Source organism: Dreissena polymorpha, chromosome 4 (assembly GCF_020536995.1).
Source record: "Dreissena polymorpha isolate Duluth1 chromosome 4, UMN_Dpol_1.0, whole genome shotgun sequence".
NCBI classification, from domain to species: Eukaryota; Metazoa; Mollusca; class Bivalvia; order Myida; family Dreissenidae; genus Dreissena; species Dreissena polymorpha.
Window position 1 is genome coordinate 76,375,285 of NC_068358.1, and position 14,979 is coordinate 76,390,263.

Consider the following 14,979-nt stretch of genomic DNA (forward strand, 5'->3'; position numbering starts at 1 on the left):
TGTTTATTAACAGAAGAAAGTTATAATTAATAGTGACATTTTTTTTCTTTTTACAGGTATTTAAGTACACAACATTTGATAACCTGTTGGCTACAAGCTATCTAATATACAATTGTTTAAGCTCCTTAGACATTGAGGTTGATCATTGAACTTGTTAAGATATGAAAGTCTCAAACATTTTAATTCACAACAGCTTATCTTAAATTGATGAAGAGCCATTACACAGAGTTATTAGTTAAGTGAGCCCAAGGGTCTTGTTCAGAGAATGTTGAAATGACATTTGTCAAACTTTTTGTCAAAGATTCAGAAATTAAAAGAACACTGAACATAAAGGGGCCTAAAATACTAATGATATTTACTCAAATTGAAAAATCATTTTAGTTTATCAGTAAAAATTTTTTAAAATTGATATAGTTAGCAAATATTACAAAAATAAATAAACAAGGGACAAAATTGTCACAAAACAAGGTTTTCATTGTGAAAAAAAAGTCTGATAAAGGGAGACAACTCACACTGAACTTTTGAACTGAACAAACAAAATTAACCCCCTTTGTTTCCAAATAAATCTATTTTTAGTCGTGGCGACCTTGACCTTGGATATATTGATGTGATTCTTTCGTGCGACACACCGTCCCATAATGGTGAACAAATGTGCCAAATGATTTTAAAATCTCACAATGAATGACAAAGTTATGGCCCGGACAAGCTCAAGTCCATTTTTGACCTTTGAACTCAAAGTGTGACCTTGACCGTGGAGATATTGTCGTAATTCTTTCGCCTGACACACCTGTCTAATGATGGTGAACAAATGTGCCAAATGATTTTAAAATCTCACAATGAACGACAAAGTTATGGCCCGGACAAGCTTGTTCCGCCCGCCAGCCGACATTCGCCAATCTAATAACCTGTTTTTTCCTTCGGAAAACCTGGTTAATAATAATTTGTAGTGTGACAACAAGCAAACCCCTGGTATATAAGTTTAAAATAAATGATGCCGTCTAAAACCCCCAGTGAACAATTGCTTAGGCAATAGTCTTTCGACAAAAAGGTCACTGGTTCAAGCCCTGCTGTAACAAACTATTTTTTTTTTTAATTTCTTAAATTCTATTCTTGAAATAGGACTATAATTGTTATGTACAAATATTTAAATTAAATTAATTAATCAAATTAAAGTCTGTAATAAAATTTTTAAATATACCACATTATGTAAACCAGTCTCTTTTATAACCTAGAACTGATGTTGAAGTACCAAACTATTGTTTGTGGCATTTTAATTCTATGCAGTCACAACAGTGACCCTCAACTCTACATGAACATGACAAGGTCAGACGCACTCACCACTCCATGAGTCTGTGTTTCTCCAGACTGATGCCTGCAGGCAATAGGTATATAGTCTCATTAAGGAGTTCCTGTGCAGTACAGCTGTCCACTACCCACATGTGACTGATACAGGGAACGCCTCCCGCCAAACACTGCAGGTACTTGAGAGTGCGCTGGTATGTGGAGGACAGCAGAACCACCCGCCTACCGCTGGACATCTGGGGGAGGTACCATAACAGTTGGAATTTTTCAAAATATTTAACCGTTTTCAACTCAGATATGCATTTGGATGTGTTAGTCCCTTGGAAAATAAAATTAAGACCTTTCTTACTAGATAAAAAGTCTATAGCCTTCATTTCTGGTTGCATATATCGATATTCACTTTGCTTCTGAGCTGGAAAGGGTTCACAGTATTGAAGTAATATTAATTTTCATGGTTGTCAGTCAATTAATATAGGTAAACACAGTATAACAATGCACATACCATTGTATATGTCGGCGAGTAAAAGTGCTTTAAAACAAGCAAGTACAAAACAAAACCAAGGGTGCTAACTTGGGACAAAAAACACCCATTATAATGTCTGGATTCCATTGATTTAATAAGTCAAGAGCCACACGTCAGAAGTGCTACAGGCAATTTGGCTTGTTATTATACTTGGCAAACTTCGGCGATAGCATATGCCTAAAAGCATAATCACCACGTTTCATGATTAACGTTCCTATTTCCTATTGACTGGATAAAGTATCCAATCATCCCAGTATACGGTCGCTCATGCATGTAGAATCAGGACAAACTTAAAAGGAAAACATAAATGATATATTTCTGTGTAGGTGGAAACAACTAAACCATTCATCCAACAAGGGACTGTTTGATTTGGCAGTTGTAGAGAATTGTCCATGATGCCCCCACTTTACATTGTAGTCTAAAAAATCACAGGTATGTCACAAACAAGCTGTTTATGACCGAATAATGAGACTGATGATACACGCAGTTACAGCTCAGTATGATGTTTGATGATTGCATTTGAACTTTGACCTTTAAGTTTGACTTCGATCTCTGACGTAGGGACACATGCTTTACAACAGAATGTTGTCTCCTCATAGTCGTTGTTAGTGTTGAGTTATTTTGAAATGGCATGATGAACAAAACTATTGCCAAGCAATAAAAGTCCCCTAACTACGCAGTATCCACTATTTTCAGCAATATTTGTAGTTTATTTGTTGCCTTATCAACCAGAATTCTTGACGTAGGAACAAAATGAAATGATGTGCATAATCTCCATATTGCCATCTATCCATGTTTCAAGTTTCATGAAAAAATATGAAAAACTTTTAATGTTATCACAGGATCCACCATTTTCAGCAATATTTCTAGTTTATTTGTTGCCATAAAAACCAGAATTCTTGACGTAGGAACAAAATGAAATGACGTGCATAATCTCCATATTGCCATCTGTCCATGTTTCAAGTTTCATGAAAAAACATGAAGAACTTTTAAAGTTATCGAAGGATCCAAAAAAGTGTGACAGACAGACACACAAAGTGCAAACCTTAGGTCCCTCTCCGGTTCCACCGCTAGGGAACTAATAAAATCCATCAATATATGACACAGTTATGGCTGACACAGGGTTTTCACACAGACAGACAGACAGACATCCTCACAGACAGACAGACATCCTCACAGACAGACAGACAGACAGACAGACAGACAGCGAACAGACAGACACACAGACAGAGTGCAAACCATAAGTCCCTCTACGGTTTCACCAGTAGGGGACTAATAAAATCCATCAATATATGAAACAGTTATGGCTGACACAGGGTTTTCAGACATCCTTTCACACAGGCAGCTGGACAGACAGACAGACAGACAGACAGACAGACAGACAGACAGACAGACAGACAGACAGACAGACAGACAGACAGACAGACAGACAGACAGTCACTCAGTCAGACAGACAGACAGACAGACAGACAGACAGACAGACAGACAGACAGACAGACAGACAGACAGACAGACAGACAGACAGACAGACAGACAAACTACAGTGTTATTGCTATTATGCTGATCTTCTGGTAGCATAACAATAATGGCATAGCAAGACATAACTTTACTTTGAAATTGAGTTATAGCCTATTACAAGTTCTAACACCAGACAATGCCCTCACCAGTTCTTCTGTGAGATCTTCTACCACAACTCCGCCCCCTGCCTCTATCTGGGTCTTTAGATGATCCTTGTTAAAAGGTGTGCATGGCTCCTCTGTTATCCAATGTAAAATATGAAAGCATTGTAAAGAAAGTAATATTTAACCCTTCAAACTCGAGGAAAAGTCCCCTATGTAACCAGCATAAAACCAGAACAGCATGCGAGTAACTCGCAGTTCACATTTGATGCCTTTTGCTGTTCATCAGTATCTGTGGGTTGGAAATGAAGCCTTTAAATCTTTAATCTAGTAAGAAACATTTTAAATTTAATTTGATGTCTAGGGGACTACAAATGCGTATAAACTGTGTATTAGAGCAGGAAATGGTTGACCACAGAAGCATTTGTTTGATGAATACTTGTTGCTAGAGCCAATCAAAAATGTTGTTTGAGAGATAATTTTGTTTTAGCTTAAATAAGACTGACAAAAAATTGTCCAGCTAGGAACTGACATCTCGCATTGCAGTACACAAATATAAATAAATATTTTGAGTATGTGTTGAATTACTTTACTACACAAGATGCAATAAACATACCAAAATTATCCAGACACCCATTTAACAAGGGCTGTTTGTAAAACATGCATGCCCCTCATGTGGGCTGTCAGTTGTAGTGGCAGCCATTGTGTGAATACGTTTTTTGTCACTGTGACCTTGACCTTTTGACCTAGTGACCTGAAAATCAATAGGGGTCATCTGCCAGTCATGATCAATGTACCTATGAAGTTTCATGATCCTAGGCCTAATTATTCTTGAGTTATCATCAGGAAACCATTTTACTGTTTCGAGTCACTGTGACCTTGACCTTTGACCTAGTGACCTGACAATTCATAGCAGTCATCTACCAGACATGATCAATGTACCTATGAAGTTTCATCATCCTAGGCGTAAGCATTCTTGAGTTATCATCCGGAAACCATTTAACTATTTCCAGTCACTGTGACCTTTGACCTAGTGACCTGAAAATCAATAGGGATCATCTGCCAGTCATAAACAATGTACCTATGAAGTTTCATGATCCTAGGTGTAAGCATTCTTGAGTTATCATCCGGAAACCATTTTACTGTTTCGAGTCACTGTGACCTTGACCTTTGACCTAGTGACCTGAAAATCAATAGGGGTCATCTGCCAGTCATGATCAATGTTCCTATGAAGTTTCATGTTCCTAGGCGTAAGCATTCTTCAGTTATCATCCGGAAACCATTTAACTATTTCGAGTCACTGTGACCTTGACCTTTGACCTAGTGACCTAAATATCAATAGGGGTCATCTGCCAGTCATGATCAATGTACCTATGAAGTTTCATGATCCTAGGCGTAAGCATTCTTGAGTTATCATCCGGAAATCATTTTACTTTTTCGAGTCCCTGTGACCTTGACCTTTGACCTAGTGACCTGAACATCAATAGGGGTCATCTGCCAGTCATGACCAATGTACCTATGAAGTTTCATGATTCTTGGCCTAAGTGTTCTTGAGTTATCATCCTGAAACCATCTGGTGGACGGACGGACGAACCGACATGTGCAAAACAATATACCCCCTCTTCTTCGAAGGAGGGCATAATAAATAGCAAACAAAACAACCCTAAAAGCTGCAGTAAGTTGTTCTTGATTGCAACAAAGCAACACTTCAAATAATCAAAACATAACCTTGATTGTAACAACATATGTGTACTGCTAGAAACATGTTAGTGATTTGATTCCCGTCATCAGCCTTGTTTCTGGCAGGCAGGAAAAGCGTTGATTGGAAGTTTGATGAGCAATAGGGATGAATTTTTGTATGATTTAGAGATGTGTTTGTCAGAAACACAATGCCCCCTATTACACTGCTTTGAAATAAAATTTCAATATAGCATTTGGCAGGTTAAGAAATTATCTCCCTTTTAAAGCTTATTACTTCCCTTGGATTGTATTTTTTGAATTTTGACCTTGAAGAATGACCTTGACCTTTCACCACCTAAAATGTGCAGCTTCATGAGATACACATGCATGCCAAATATCAAGTTGCTATCTTCAATATTGCAAAAGTTATGGCCAATGTTAAAGTTTTCGGACGGACGGAGGGACAAACAGACGGACAATTCCACTGCTATATGCAACCCTACAGGGGGCATAAAAAGGAATTAAAATTCAACATTTTCTAGCAAATGCTACCAGTTAACCAATCAACAGGTTAACCTGTTGAATCCCTGGTTTCAATTAATTCACTTATGTTACTTTTCCTTTTTTCCTAAGCAGTTTGTACTAGCATTTTCATTATTTGTGAAGCTTTCATATGTGGAGATATCCAGGGGAGGTTTCAGTACAACAATACATACCGTCAGCAGAGCTTTCATCAGTGGAGGTATCTAGGGGAGGTTTCAGTACAACAATACAAACCGTCAGCAGAGCTTTCATCAGTGGAGATATCCAGGGGAGGTTTCAGTACAACAATACATACCCTCAGCAGAGCTTTCATCAGTGGAGGTATCTAGGGGAGGTTTCAGTACAACAATACAAACCGTCAGCAGAGCTTTCATCAGTGGAGATATCCAGGGGAGGTTTCAGTACAACAATACATACCGTCAGCAGAGCTTTCATCAGTGGAGGTATCTAGGGGAGGTTTCAGTACAACAATACAAACCGTCTTTGTAGCTTTCATCAGTGGAGCTATCTAGGGGATGTTTCAGAACAATACAAACCGTCTATGGAGCTTTCATCAGTGGAGGTATCTAGGGGAAGTTTCAGAACAACAATACATACCGTCAGCAGAGCTTTCATCAGTGGAGGTATCCAGGGCAGGTTTCAGGGCCTCCTTCTCCTCCGCCACCTGCTGGGGAGTCTTCTCAACGTGGGTCAGCAGGAAGTGGATACCCTCAAACAGCCTCGCGCCTGGCAGCGGTCCCAACCCAGTAGGGAACAGACCTGGTATAACAGGGCAATGTTCAGCATTCAACACAAAACATATGAGCAGCACTCTGGGAAAATGGGGCTTAATGCATGTACATAGTGACATGCAAGATTAGGCAGTGCAGTTCACACTGGCTTATTAGGGACAACACTTTACGCCCTTTACTGGATTTCGCTAAGAAGAGATTTAAATAAAACAAGCAGATGCATTGAATCGATATTCCCCCCCCCCCCCCCCAAAAAAAAAACAACAACAAACAAAACAAAACATAAATACATTTTGTTTATGGATTGGTGCAAATCCCTTGACATACGTATAATCATAAAAAATAAATGAAGTTTCCTGTTAAAATTGTGTAGGGTATCTGAGATATAGCCTTGAAATGTTACACCATACAAAACAGCAAAGGGCAACAACTCTTAGTTAAGAAAGTGCAAAGTTATGGTTATTGTGCATGGCACTTCTTCCCATTGATTTCTACACACCAATTAAGTTTCATGTTGAATCATATCTGAGATATAGCCCTGAAAACTCTATCATACAACAAGAAATGTGTTTGTCAGAAACACTATGTCCCCTTCTGCGTCGCTTTGATTTAGTTTTTTTACCTTTGACCTTGAAGGATGACATTGGCCTTTTACCACTCAATATGTGCAGCTCCATGAGATACACATGCATGCCAAATATTAAGTTGCTATCTTCAATATAGCAAAAGTTATTGCAAAATGTTAAAGTTGGCACAAACCAACAGACAGACCAACAGACAGGGCAAAAACTATACCACTATAGTGGTGGGGGACATAAAAACAACAAAGGGCAATAATTATAATTTAAGAAAATGAAGGGATATGGTTCTTGTGCATGGCACTTCTCATCATGAATATTGATACACCCATGAAGTTTCATGTTAAAGTCTTGCATGGAATCTGAGGTTAAGTCCTGAAAAGTAGCTTCATACAAAAAAGCAAACAAAGGACAATAACTCATATTAAACAAGAGCACCGGGTGCAGACCGTCATCTATTTTCTTTTTAAAGGTAAAGGGACTCTCATTTTCAATCACAAAGGAGGGAGGGGAAAAAAGGGAAAAAAATAATCGGGGGGGGGGGGGGGGGGGGGGGGGGGCGGGCGGTATTTCAAACATAAAATAATAAAAATAAATATTTGTGTTTTTTAACCGTTTAAAAAAAAAAATGGGGGGGGGGGTGAGGTGGGGGGGGTATAATGTGAGGGTGCGGTGGTAATTAATGAGATGATCTTTAACAAAAAAAAAAAAATTAGGGGGGGGGGGTGGGGGATTCGGGGGGGGGGGGGGGAGGGGAGGTGGGGGGGTGATTCTTGGGTGCGATGGTTGGACGGTATTTCAAACATAAAATAATCAAAATAAATAGTTTATTTTTTTAACCGTTAAAAAAAAAAAATTGGGGAGGGGGTGGGGTGGGGGGGGGGGGGTATAGTGTGAGGTTGTGGTGGTCATTTGTGAGATGATCTTAAAAAAAAAAAAAAAAAAAATAGGGGGGGGGGATTCGGAAAATAAATAAATATATAATTAATACAGAAGTTATGGCAATTTTAGCAAAATTTAATAATTTGACCTTGAGAGTCAAGGTCATTCAAAGGTCAAGGTAAAATTCAACTTGCCAGGTACAGTAACCTCATGATAGCATGAAAGTATTTGAAGTTTGAAAGCAATAGCCTTGATACTTAAGAAGTAAAGTGGATCGAAACACAAAATTTAACCAAAGTTTCTAAGTCAAGAAAGGGCCATAATGCCGTAAAAATGACATCCAGAGTTATGCAACTTGTCCTTTTACTGTACCCTTATGATAGTTTGCGAGTGTTCCAAGTATGAAAGCAATATCTATGATGCTTTAGGGGTAAAATGGGCCAAAACACAAAACTTAACCAAACTTTCAATTTTCTAAGTATAAAGGGCCCATAAAATTACGTCCAAATGCCAGTCAGAGTTACATAACTTTGCCTGCACAGTCCCCTTACGATAGTTAATAAGTGTTGCAAGTATGAAAGCAATAGCTTTGATACTGTAGGAATAAAGTGGACCTAAACACAAAACATAACCAAATTTTCAATTTTCTAAGTATAAAAAGGGCACATAATTCTGTCAAAATGCCAGTCAGAGTTACATAACTTTGCCTGCACAGTCCCCTTATGATAGTTAGTAAGTGTTGCAAGTATGAAAGCAATAGCTTTGATACTTTAGGAATAAAATGGACCTAAACACAAAACTTAACCAAAATTTTCAATTTTCTAAGTATAAAAAGGGCACATAATTCTGTCAAAATGCACACCAGAGTTATCTAACTTTGCCTGCCCAGTCCCCTCATGATAGTAAGTAAGTGTACCAAGTTTGAATGCAATAGCATTGATACTTTCTGAAAAAAGTGGACCTAAACGCAAAACTTAACCAAAATTTTCAATTTTCTAAGTATAAAAAGGGCACATAATTCAGTCAAAATGCAGGCCAGAGTTATCTAACTTTGCCTGCCCAGTCCCCTCATGATAGTAAGTAAGTGTACCAAGTTTGAATGCAATAGCATTGATACTTTCTGAGAAATTGGACCTAAACGCAAAACTTTAACCGGACGCCGACGCCAAGGTGATGACAATAGCTCATAATTTTTTTTCAAAAAATAGATGAGCTTAAAAGTAAAGTTTTAAGGTTCTTGTGCATGACACTTCTCCTCATTATTGTCTATACACCTATGAAGTTTCATGTTGATATCTTATATAGTTTCTATGATATAACCCTACAGAGTTTTGTAACAGACAGGCAGATAGACTGATGGACGGATAACGCGAATTCTATATCCCTCGCCTTTGGCTGGGGATAACAAATAATACAATAAAAAAGAAAGTGTTTTCCCTAATTAGCCTAATCTGGGATGACACTACGCACATACATTAGACCCTGTTTTCCCTGAACGAGGCACATTCAAATAAAATGATATGTGTTGCTGTATTTCTGGCTTCTAAATATTGGTTGCTATATACAGATGTAAAATCGTCTGGATTTGGCGATTTAAAATGCATCGTCAAATCAGTATTTTTACAAGCAGATTTTACTGAATTACCAAATAAATTCATAACAGGCCATATCGCTGTAACTAACCCCAAAAAATATTGTATTTATACAAGTTGTTTCCAAAGGACCACCTACCAACTCTAGTTTTTCGCGGTGAGGTTGCTGCAACTCTGGGGCTGTCTTGTATGCCTCTGATGGGGCTGGTTGAGGGGCTAGGAGTCACTGAAACTAATGAGACATGGAATGTCAGTACAGAGATATAGCAGACATTTTTAATGGTAATTTTGCATGATTTGTTGGCAGATTTGTCAACTTATTTTTTTACTTCTACAAAAAGTCTACGCTGCTTTCTTTTGTCACCATGGGGGATAAATAGATGTTACTTGAAAATCATTAGCAACAAAATACACATTTCCAAAAATCACTGAATTTTTATAACATGAAAATACTGATAAACTCTTAAATTCACACACACAACATGTATAAGATATTGCAATTGTTTTCCTCTACAATCTAAATGGCATATTGATATCTCATCATCTACTGGCACTAATTCATCAAAAGCCATAACCCCTAATTCTTTTATTTTTAGTCTGGACCAATCAACTGTTACATGCTACCTTCATTAAACTAAAAAATGAAGCAGGCCTGGTTAAAAATTTACCAGTGTAGGGCTAATTTCAATCAAAGGGTACTAAAAGCAACAGAAACGCTGCTCACCTTTTTGTTGTTTACTAAGGGACAATGGTCCTTTCCCTTTCGGTGTGGGTGTGCTAGTGGCCTGGGGCTGCAGGGAATCCAGCTTCCTCTTCAGGCCCCTAGTAGTCTGACCTTGACCTTTGACCTCTGTGTCCTCCTTTTTTACTTCTTCTGGTGGTTTCTTTTTGGCAGATCTTCTTGGTGTGTCCACTATATTCTCTGTTAAGGACATAAAATTGGCTATCAGGATTTAAAAAGGAAGCTTTTATTCATAAAACAATCAACAATTGGTCGATAAATACATTTAACATATAAAATTGAAAATAATACTTCATTAAAACAAAGGAAAAGTTGGTCAAAATTAGATGAATCGAATATATAAAATGGAACACTTAATATTGCATGTACAACAATCTACAAACATGAGTTCATGCAAAAGAAAACATTAAGAGCCTTGATAGTTATCTAATTCACATTAAAAACACAACATACACATTAGTCTAATAAAATGTAATTTTGTTAGTCTAGCACAACACCAGCAAACTTGCATTTAACATACAAGGAATTCAAACATAGGTTATCCTGCAATAATTATGGTGGAGCTAACACACAGCTAAAAAAAACAGCTGAGCTGATCCATTTACCCCCAATCAGAAAATTACATGTTTTATAAAGAACATCATATACGAATATACTAAGTAAACAAATGCAGCATTTTCTCATGCCTGACTAATATCTATAATTATCAATATATACATCAAACAAGAGGCACATGGACCCTAAAGGAACCAGACATTGCTGAAAAAGAGCAAGCTGATTCATGAAGATTGAACCAAAAAAGTGACTTCAAGAGTATTAACATTTTTCAATTTGACCTAGTGACTTCGTTTTGAGGCCAAACCCAGTTTCATGAAGATTGGCCAATAAATGTGGCTAATATAGCATCAACAAGTTTTTACAATAGCCATATAAGGAAAACTGCCCCGCACTGGCAGCCATGTTTTATAATAAACCAGAAGATTTTTTGAACTGGAACGAGAAGTACAACTAAGTCCAACTAAGATTTATTTGGATTGTACTAGAGTGACTTCTAGAGGTCACAAGGTTTTACTATAGCAATATAAGGAAAACTGCCCTTCCCTCTGGCGGCCATGTTTTTTAACAAACCGGCATCATTTTCCAACTTGTGCACAATATCATGAGGACACATGTTCTGATCAAGTTTCATGAAGATTGGACTAAAAATGTGACTTCTAGAGTGTTAACAAGGTTTTACTATAGGCAAACAAGGAAAAATGCCTTGCCCCGGGTGGCCAAGATTTTTTTACAGACCGGCACTATTTTGGAACTCCAAGATATCATTAAACTAATGTTCTGACTAAATTTCATGAAGATTGGACAATAAATGTGCCTTACAGAGTGTTAACAAGGTTTTTCTATAGCCATATAAGGAAAAATGCCCCGCCCCCTTGCAGCTGTTTCTCAACCAACCGGAACCATTTTCGAACTTGTCCAAGATATCATTGGCAAATGTGTTCTGACCATGTTTCATGAAGATTGGACAATAAATGTGGCCTCTAGAGTTTTAAAAAGGTAAGTGTTGACAAAACGACAGATGACGCACCACGGACAAAAGGCGATCACAAATAAATAGTTTAAACCCTTGGTGTGTTGTGATTCATTCCACTCTGTAGCTCTAACTGAAACTTATGCACATGTGTAGTCTTTGTTGTTGTTACTTAAGCATAGATAAAATAACACAAAGTTCACTCTTAAAAATGGTTGTTGCTTTTGTTTTTTAATAGCACAAAAAGGAATAGTACTTTTTATAATTTTTATGTATCCATGTGTCTGTTCTTTTTTCTTTTTCTTCAACTGTTAATTTACATATGAAACTGCATGAGTTTAATGAGAAAAGGAGTAAGAATGAATCGATTGAACTGATTAAGCTCACTAATATTGTCGGAGGTTCTTAAGAAATAGAAAAATGTACAATTTCAGAGACATAATTAGGATAAATAGTCAGTATAAAGCCATGGTAGAATCAAAATCATAATGTCTTATCATCAAACATAAAAAAAACAACATCAAAAACACTGGCAGACACTAAATCAGTTGTGCATAAAACTTGTAAACATTGATATTAACTCAAAAGAGATGTATAATTACAAAGACACACAAGAAACGTTGCTACTATAATTGTCTTCCCATAGGGCAAACTACTTTGGAAAATCACTCCCTTCCCAGAATTTTAATCCAGCACAGTCTAGCTGGAATCTACTTAAGAAAGTCTCTCAAATATATCTACACCTTTCTGTGGGATATAAAAATATTCCAAACACATTCAAAGCCCAAACTGTGCCCCCACTGGCAGCTCACCTAAACTGACTTGTCCTACATCCCTGGGTGCCCCTGGGTTGGTACTGCCCTGTATCAATACCACACTGCCCATGTCTGACACTATACAGGCTGCCTGGTCTGTGGACAGGATCACTTGGCTGAAGGAGTATCTGCAACAACAACATCAACACAACAATGATATTAAGTTGCTATTTTCCTTTCTGATCTGCCTTTGTCAATGATGACCATTTCTATCAAGTGTGTCTTGTTCTGTGAAAGCTGGTCATAATACATGTGCGTGAAGTGTCGTCCCAGATTAGCCTGTGCAGTCCGCAAAGGCTAATCAGGGACGACACTTTCCGCTTTTATGGTATTTTTAGTTTCAAGGAAGTCCCTCCTTACCGAAAATCTAGTTTAAGCGGAAAGTGTTGTCCCTGATTAGCCTGTGCAGACTGCACAGGCTAATCTGGGACGACACTTTACGCACATGAATCAAGCCCAGTTTTCTCAGAACAAGACACATTTCTATCAAATGAAAAAGAATTCAAAAGAGCCTTGCTCTGTGGAAGACACTTTCCCCTTTTACGATATTTTTTGTTTAAAGGAAGTCTCTTCTTTGCAAAAATCCAGTTTAGGCGGAAAGTGTTAGCCCCTGCGGACTTTACAGGCTAATCTGGGATGACACTTTATGCACATGCATTTAGCCCCATTTTCTAAGAGCAAAGCTAAAATCTTAAAAATCATTTTTTTATCAAGTGTAAGTATTTGGGTTCTGTAGTATCAACAGAATATTCAACACAGTTTCTGAAGAACACACCAGATTTGTTGACTATGACTAATCAGCTAATAAGGCCATGCTGAATGATCTCAGCGTTTAAATAATAAATTCATGACAATTTTGTGATTTTTATGATGGTTTATCAACTATGCTCAAATGGTTTATATGGCATTTATCAATCAAACAATAAGCAGAGTTAATGGTTAAACAAAATATTCAGGAATATCAACCATCAATTATTTACCATGAATAAAGAAAATCCAGAAACTTTGCACTTGTTACCACTAACATTCAGAATGCACCTTGCACAGTGGTAACCCAGAGGATGTCAGCCCCTATTACTTGAGAGTCTTGCTCCAGTCCACAAATACAAACAGTTACATGAGCATCACTCTGGATAAACTGGGCCAATGCATGTTTGTTGAGTATCATCCCAGATAAGCCTGTGTCGACTGTACAGGGTAAACAGGGACAACACTTTAAGCTTTTATTTATGTTTGTCTCTTTTCAACAAAATTCCAGCTTATTAGGAGCGACACTTTACGCACATTTATTAATCTCAATTTTACCAGAGTGTTTGTCAAATAACACACACAGCTTTGACTCTTGGTAAGCCCCTGTTACCTCCCAGCCTTGCTGTCGTCTGTCTCCACCACATAGCCATCACTGTGCTGCTGTAGCACAAGTCCGTATTCAAAGTCCCCCGCTGGTGTGAGCACCATGACACTCTGGCCAGGGGCTAGACGCTCTATCAGCAGGATGTCACATGACCTCACGTTCATCCTGTCCCCATCATCAAACTTAACAGAGCACCTGCAATAGTCAGCTAGTAGGTGGGTTACCTATTTACATATTTTCACAGATTTTTAATAAGGGAGGAACCTTACAATAACTGAAAACAAGGGACAAAATTGTCACAAAACCAGGTTTTCAATTAGAAAAAAAAAGTCTGATAAAGGAAGGGAGACAACTCAAACTTAACTGTTTATTGTTACCCCCCTTGTTTCAAAATAAATCTATTTTTAGTCGTGGCAACCTTGACCTTGGAGACATTGACGTAATTCTTTTGTGCGACACACCGTCCAATGATCGTGAACAAATGTGCCAAATTATTTTAAAATCTCACAATGAATGACATAGTTATGGCCTGGACAAGCTCATTTATGGCCATTTTTGACCTTTGAACTAAAAGTGTGAACTTGACCTTGGAGATATCGACGTAATTCTATCGCGCGACACACCTTCTAATGATGGTGAACAAATGTGCAAAACTATTTTAAAATCTCACAATGAACGACAAAGTTATGGCCCGGACAAGCTTGTTCCGCCCGCCCGCCCAACCGCCAACATTCGCCAATCTAATAACCAGTTTTTTGCTTCGGAAAACCTGGTTAAAAACAAGAATATCAGTGAAACTGATGGATGATCCCCGATGATGCCCTTTGTCAATCTATGTGTTAATAACCACCTAAAAAATGTATTATCAGCCTCGGTGACCTTGACCCCAGTAACCTCAAACCTCATCAAAAAGTAGAGGTCCATGCAAGGTACCTACATGCCAAATATGAAAGCGATTGGTGAAGTATTGAAGGTGCTATGAGAAACGGTAGCCAAAGTGTGATGGAAGGAAGTGTATTACTAGCCTCGGTGACCTTGACCTTGACCCCAGTGACCTCAAACCTCATCAAAAGGAAGAGGTCCATACAAG

At 38.0% G+C, this 14,979-nt stretch overlaps 2 protein-coding genes across 2 annotated transcripts in view; both read right to left on the minus strand.

Moving 5' to 3' along the window:
• Window positions 1-14,979, minus strand: part of LOC127877450 (uncharacterized) — a 261,450-nt gene that overhangs the window by 84,970 nt on the left and 161,501 nt on the right. The gene's annotated exons all lie outside the window — the stretch shown is intronic.
• The window catches only part of LOC127877440 (TP53-binding protein 1-like), a 42,837-nt gene that overhangs the window by 3,472 nt on the left and 24,386 nt on the right, over window positions 1-14,979 (minus strand). The window contains exons 11-17 of the mRNA XM_052423320.1: window positions 13,896-14,084; window positions 12,533-12,663; window positions 10,175-10,372; window positions 9,590-9,682; window positions 6,265-6,426; window positions 3,490-3,581; window positions 1,339-1,538 (exon numbers count right to left, since the gene is read on the minus strand). Coding sequence (XP_052279280.1) covers window positions 1,339-1,538; window positions 3,490-3,581; window positions 6,265-6,426; window positions 9,590-9,682; window positions 10,175-10,372; window positions 12,533-12,663; window positions 13,896-14,084 — 1,065 coding nt within the window. The remainder of the gene's footprint in view (window positions 1-1,338; window positions 1,539-3,489; window positions 3,582-6,264; window positions 6,427-9,589; window positions 9,683-10,174; window positions 10,373-12,532; window positions 12,664-13,895; window positions 14,085-14,979) is intronic.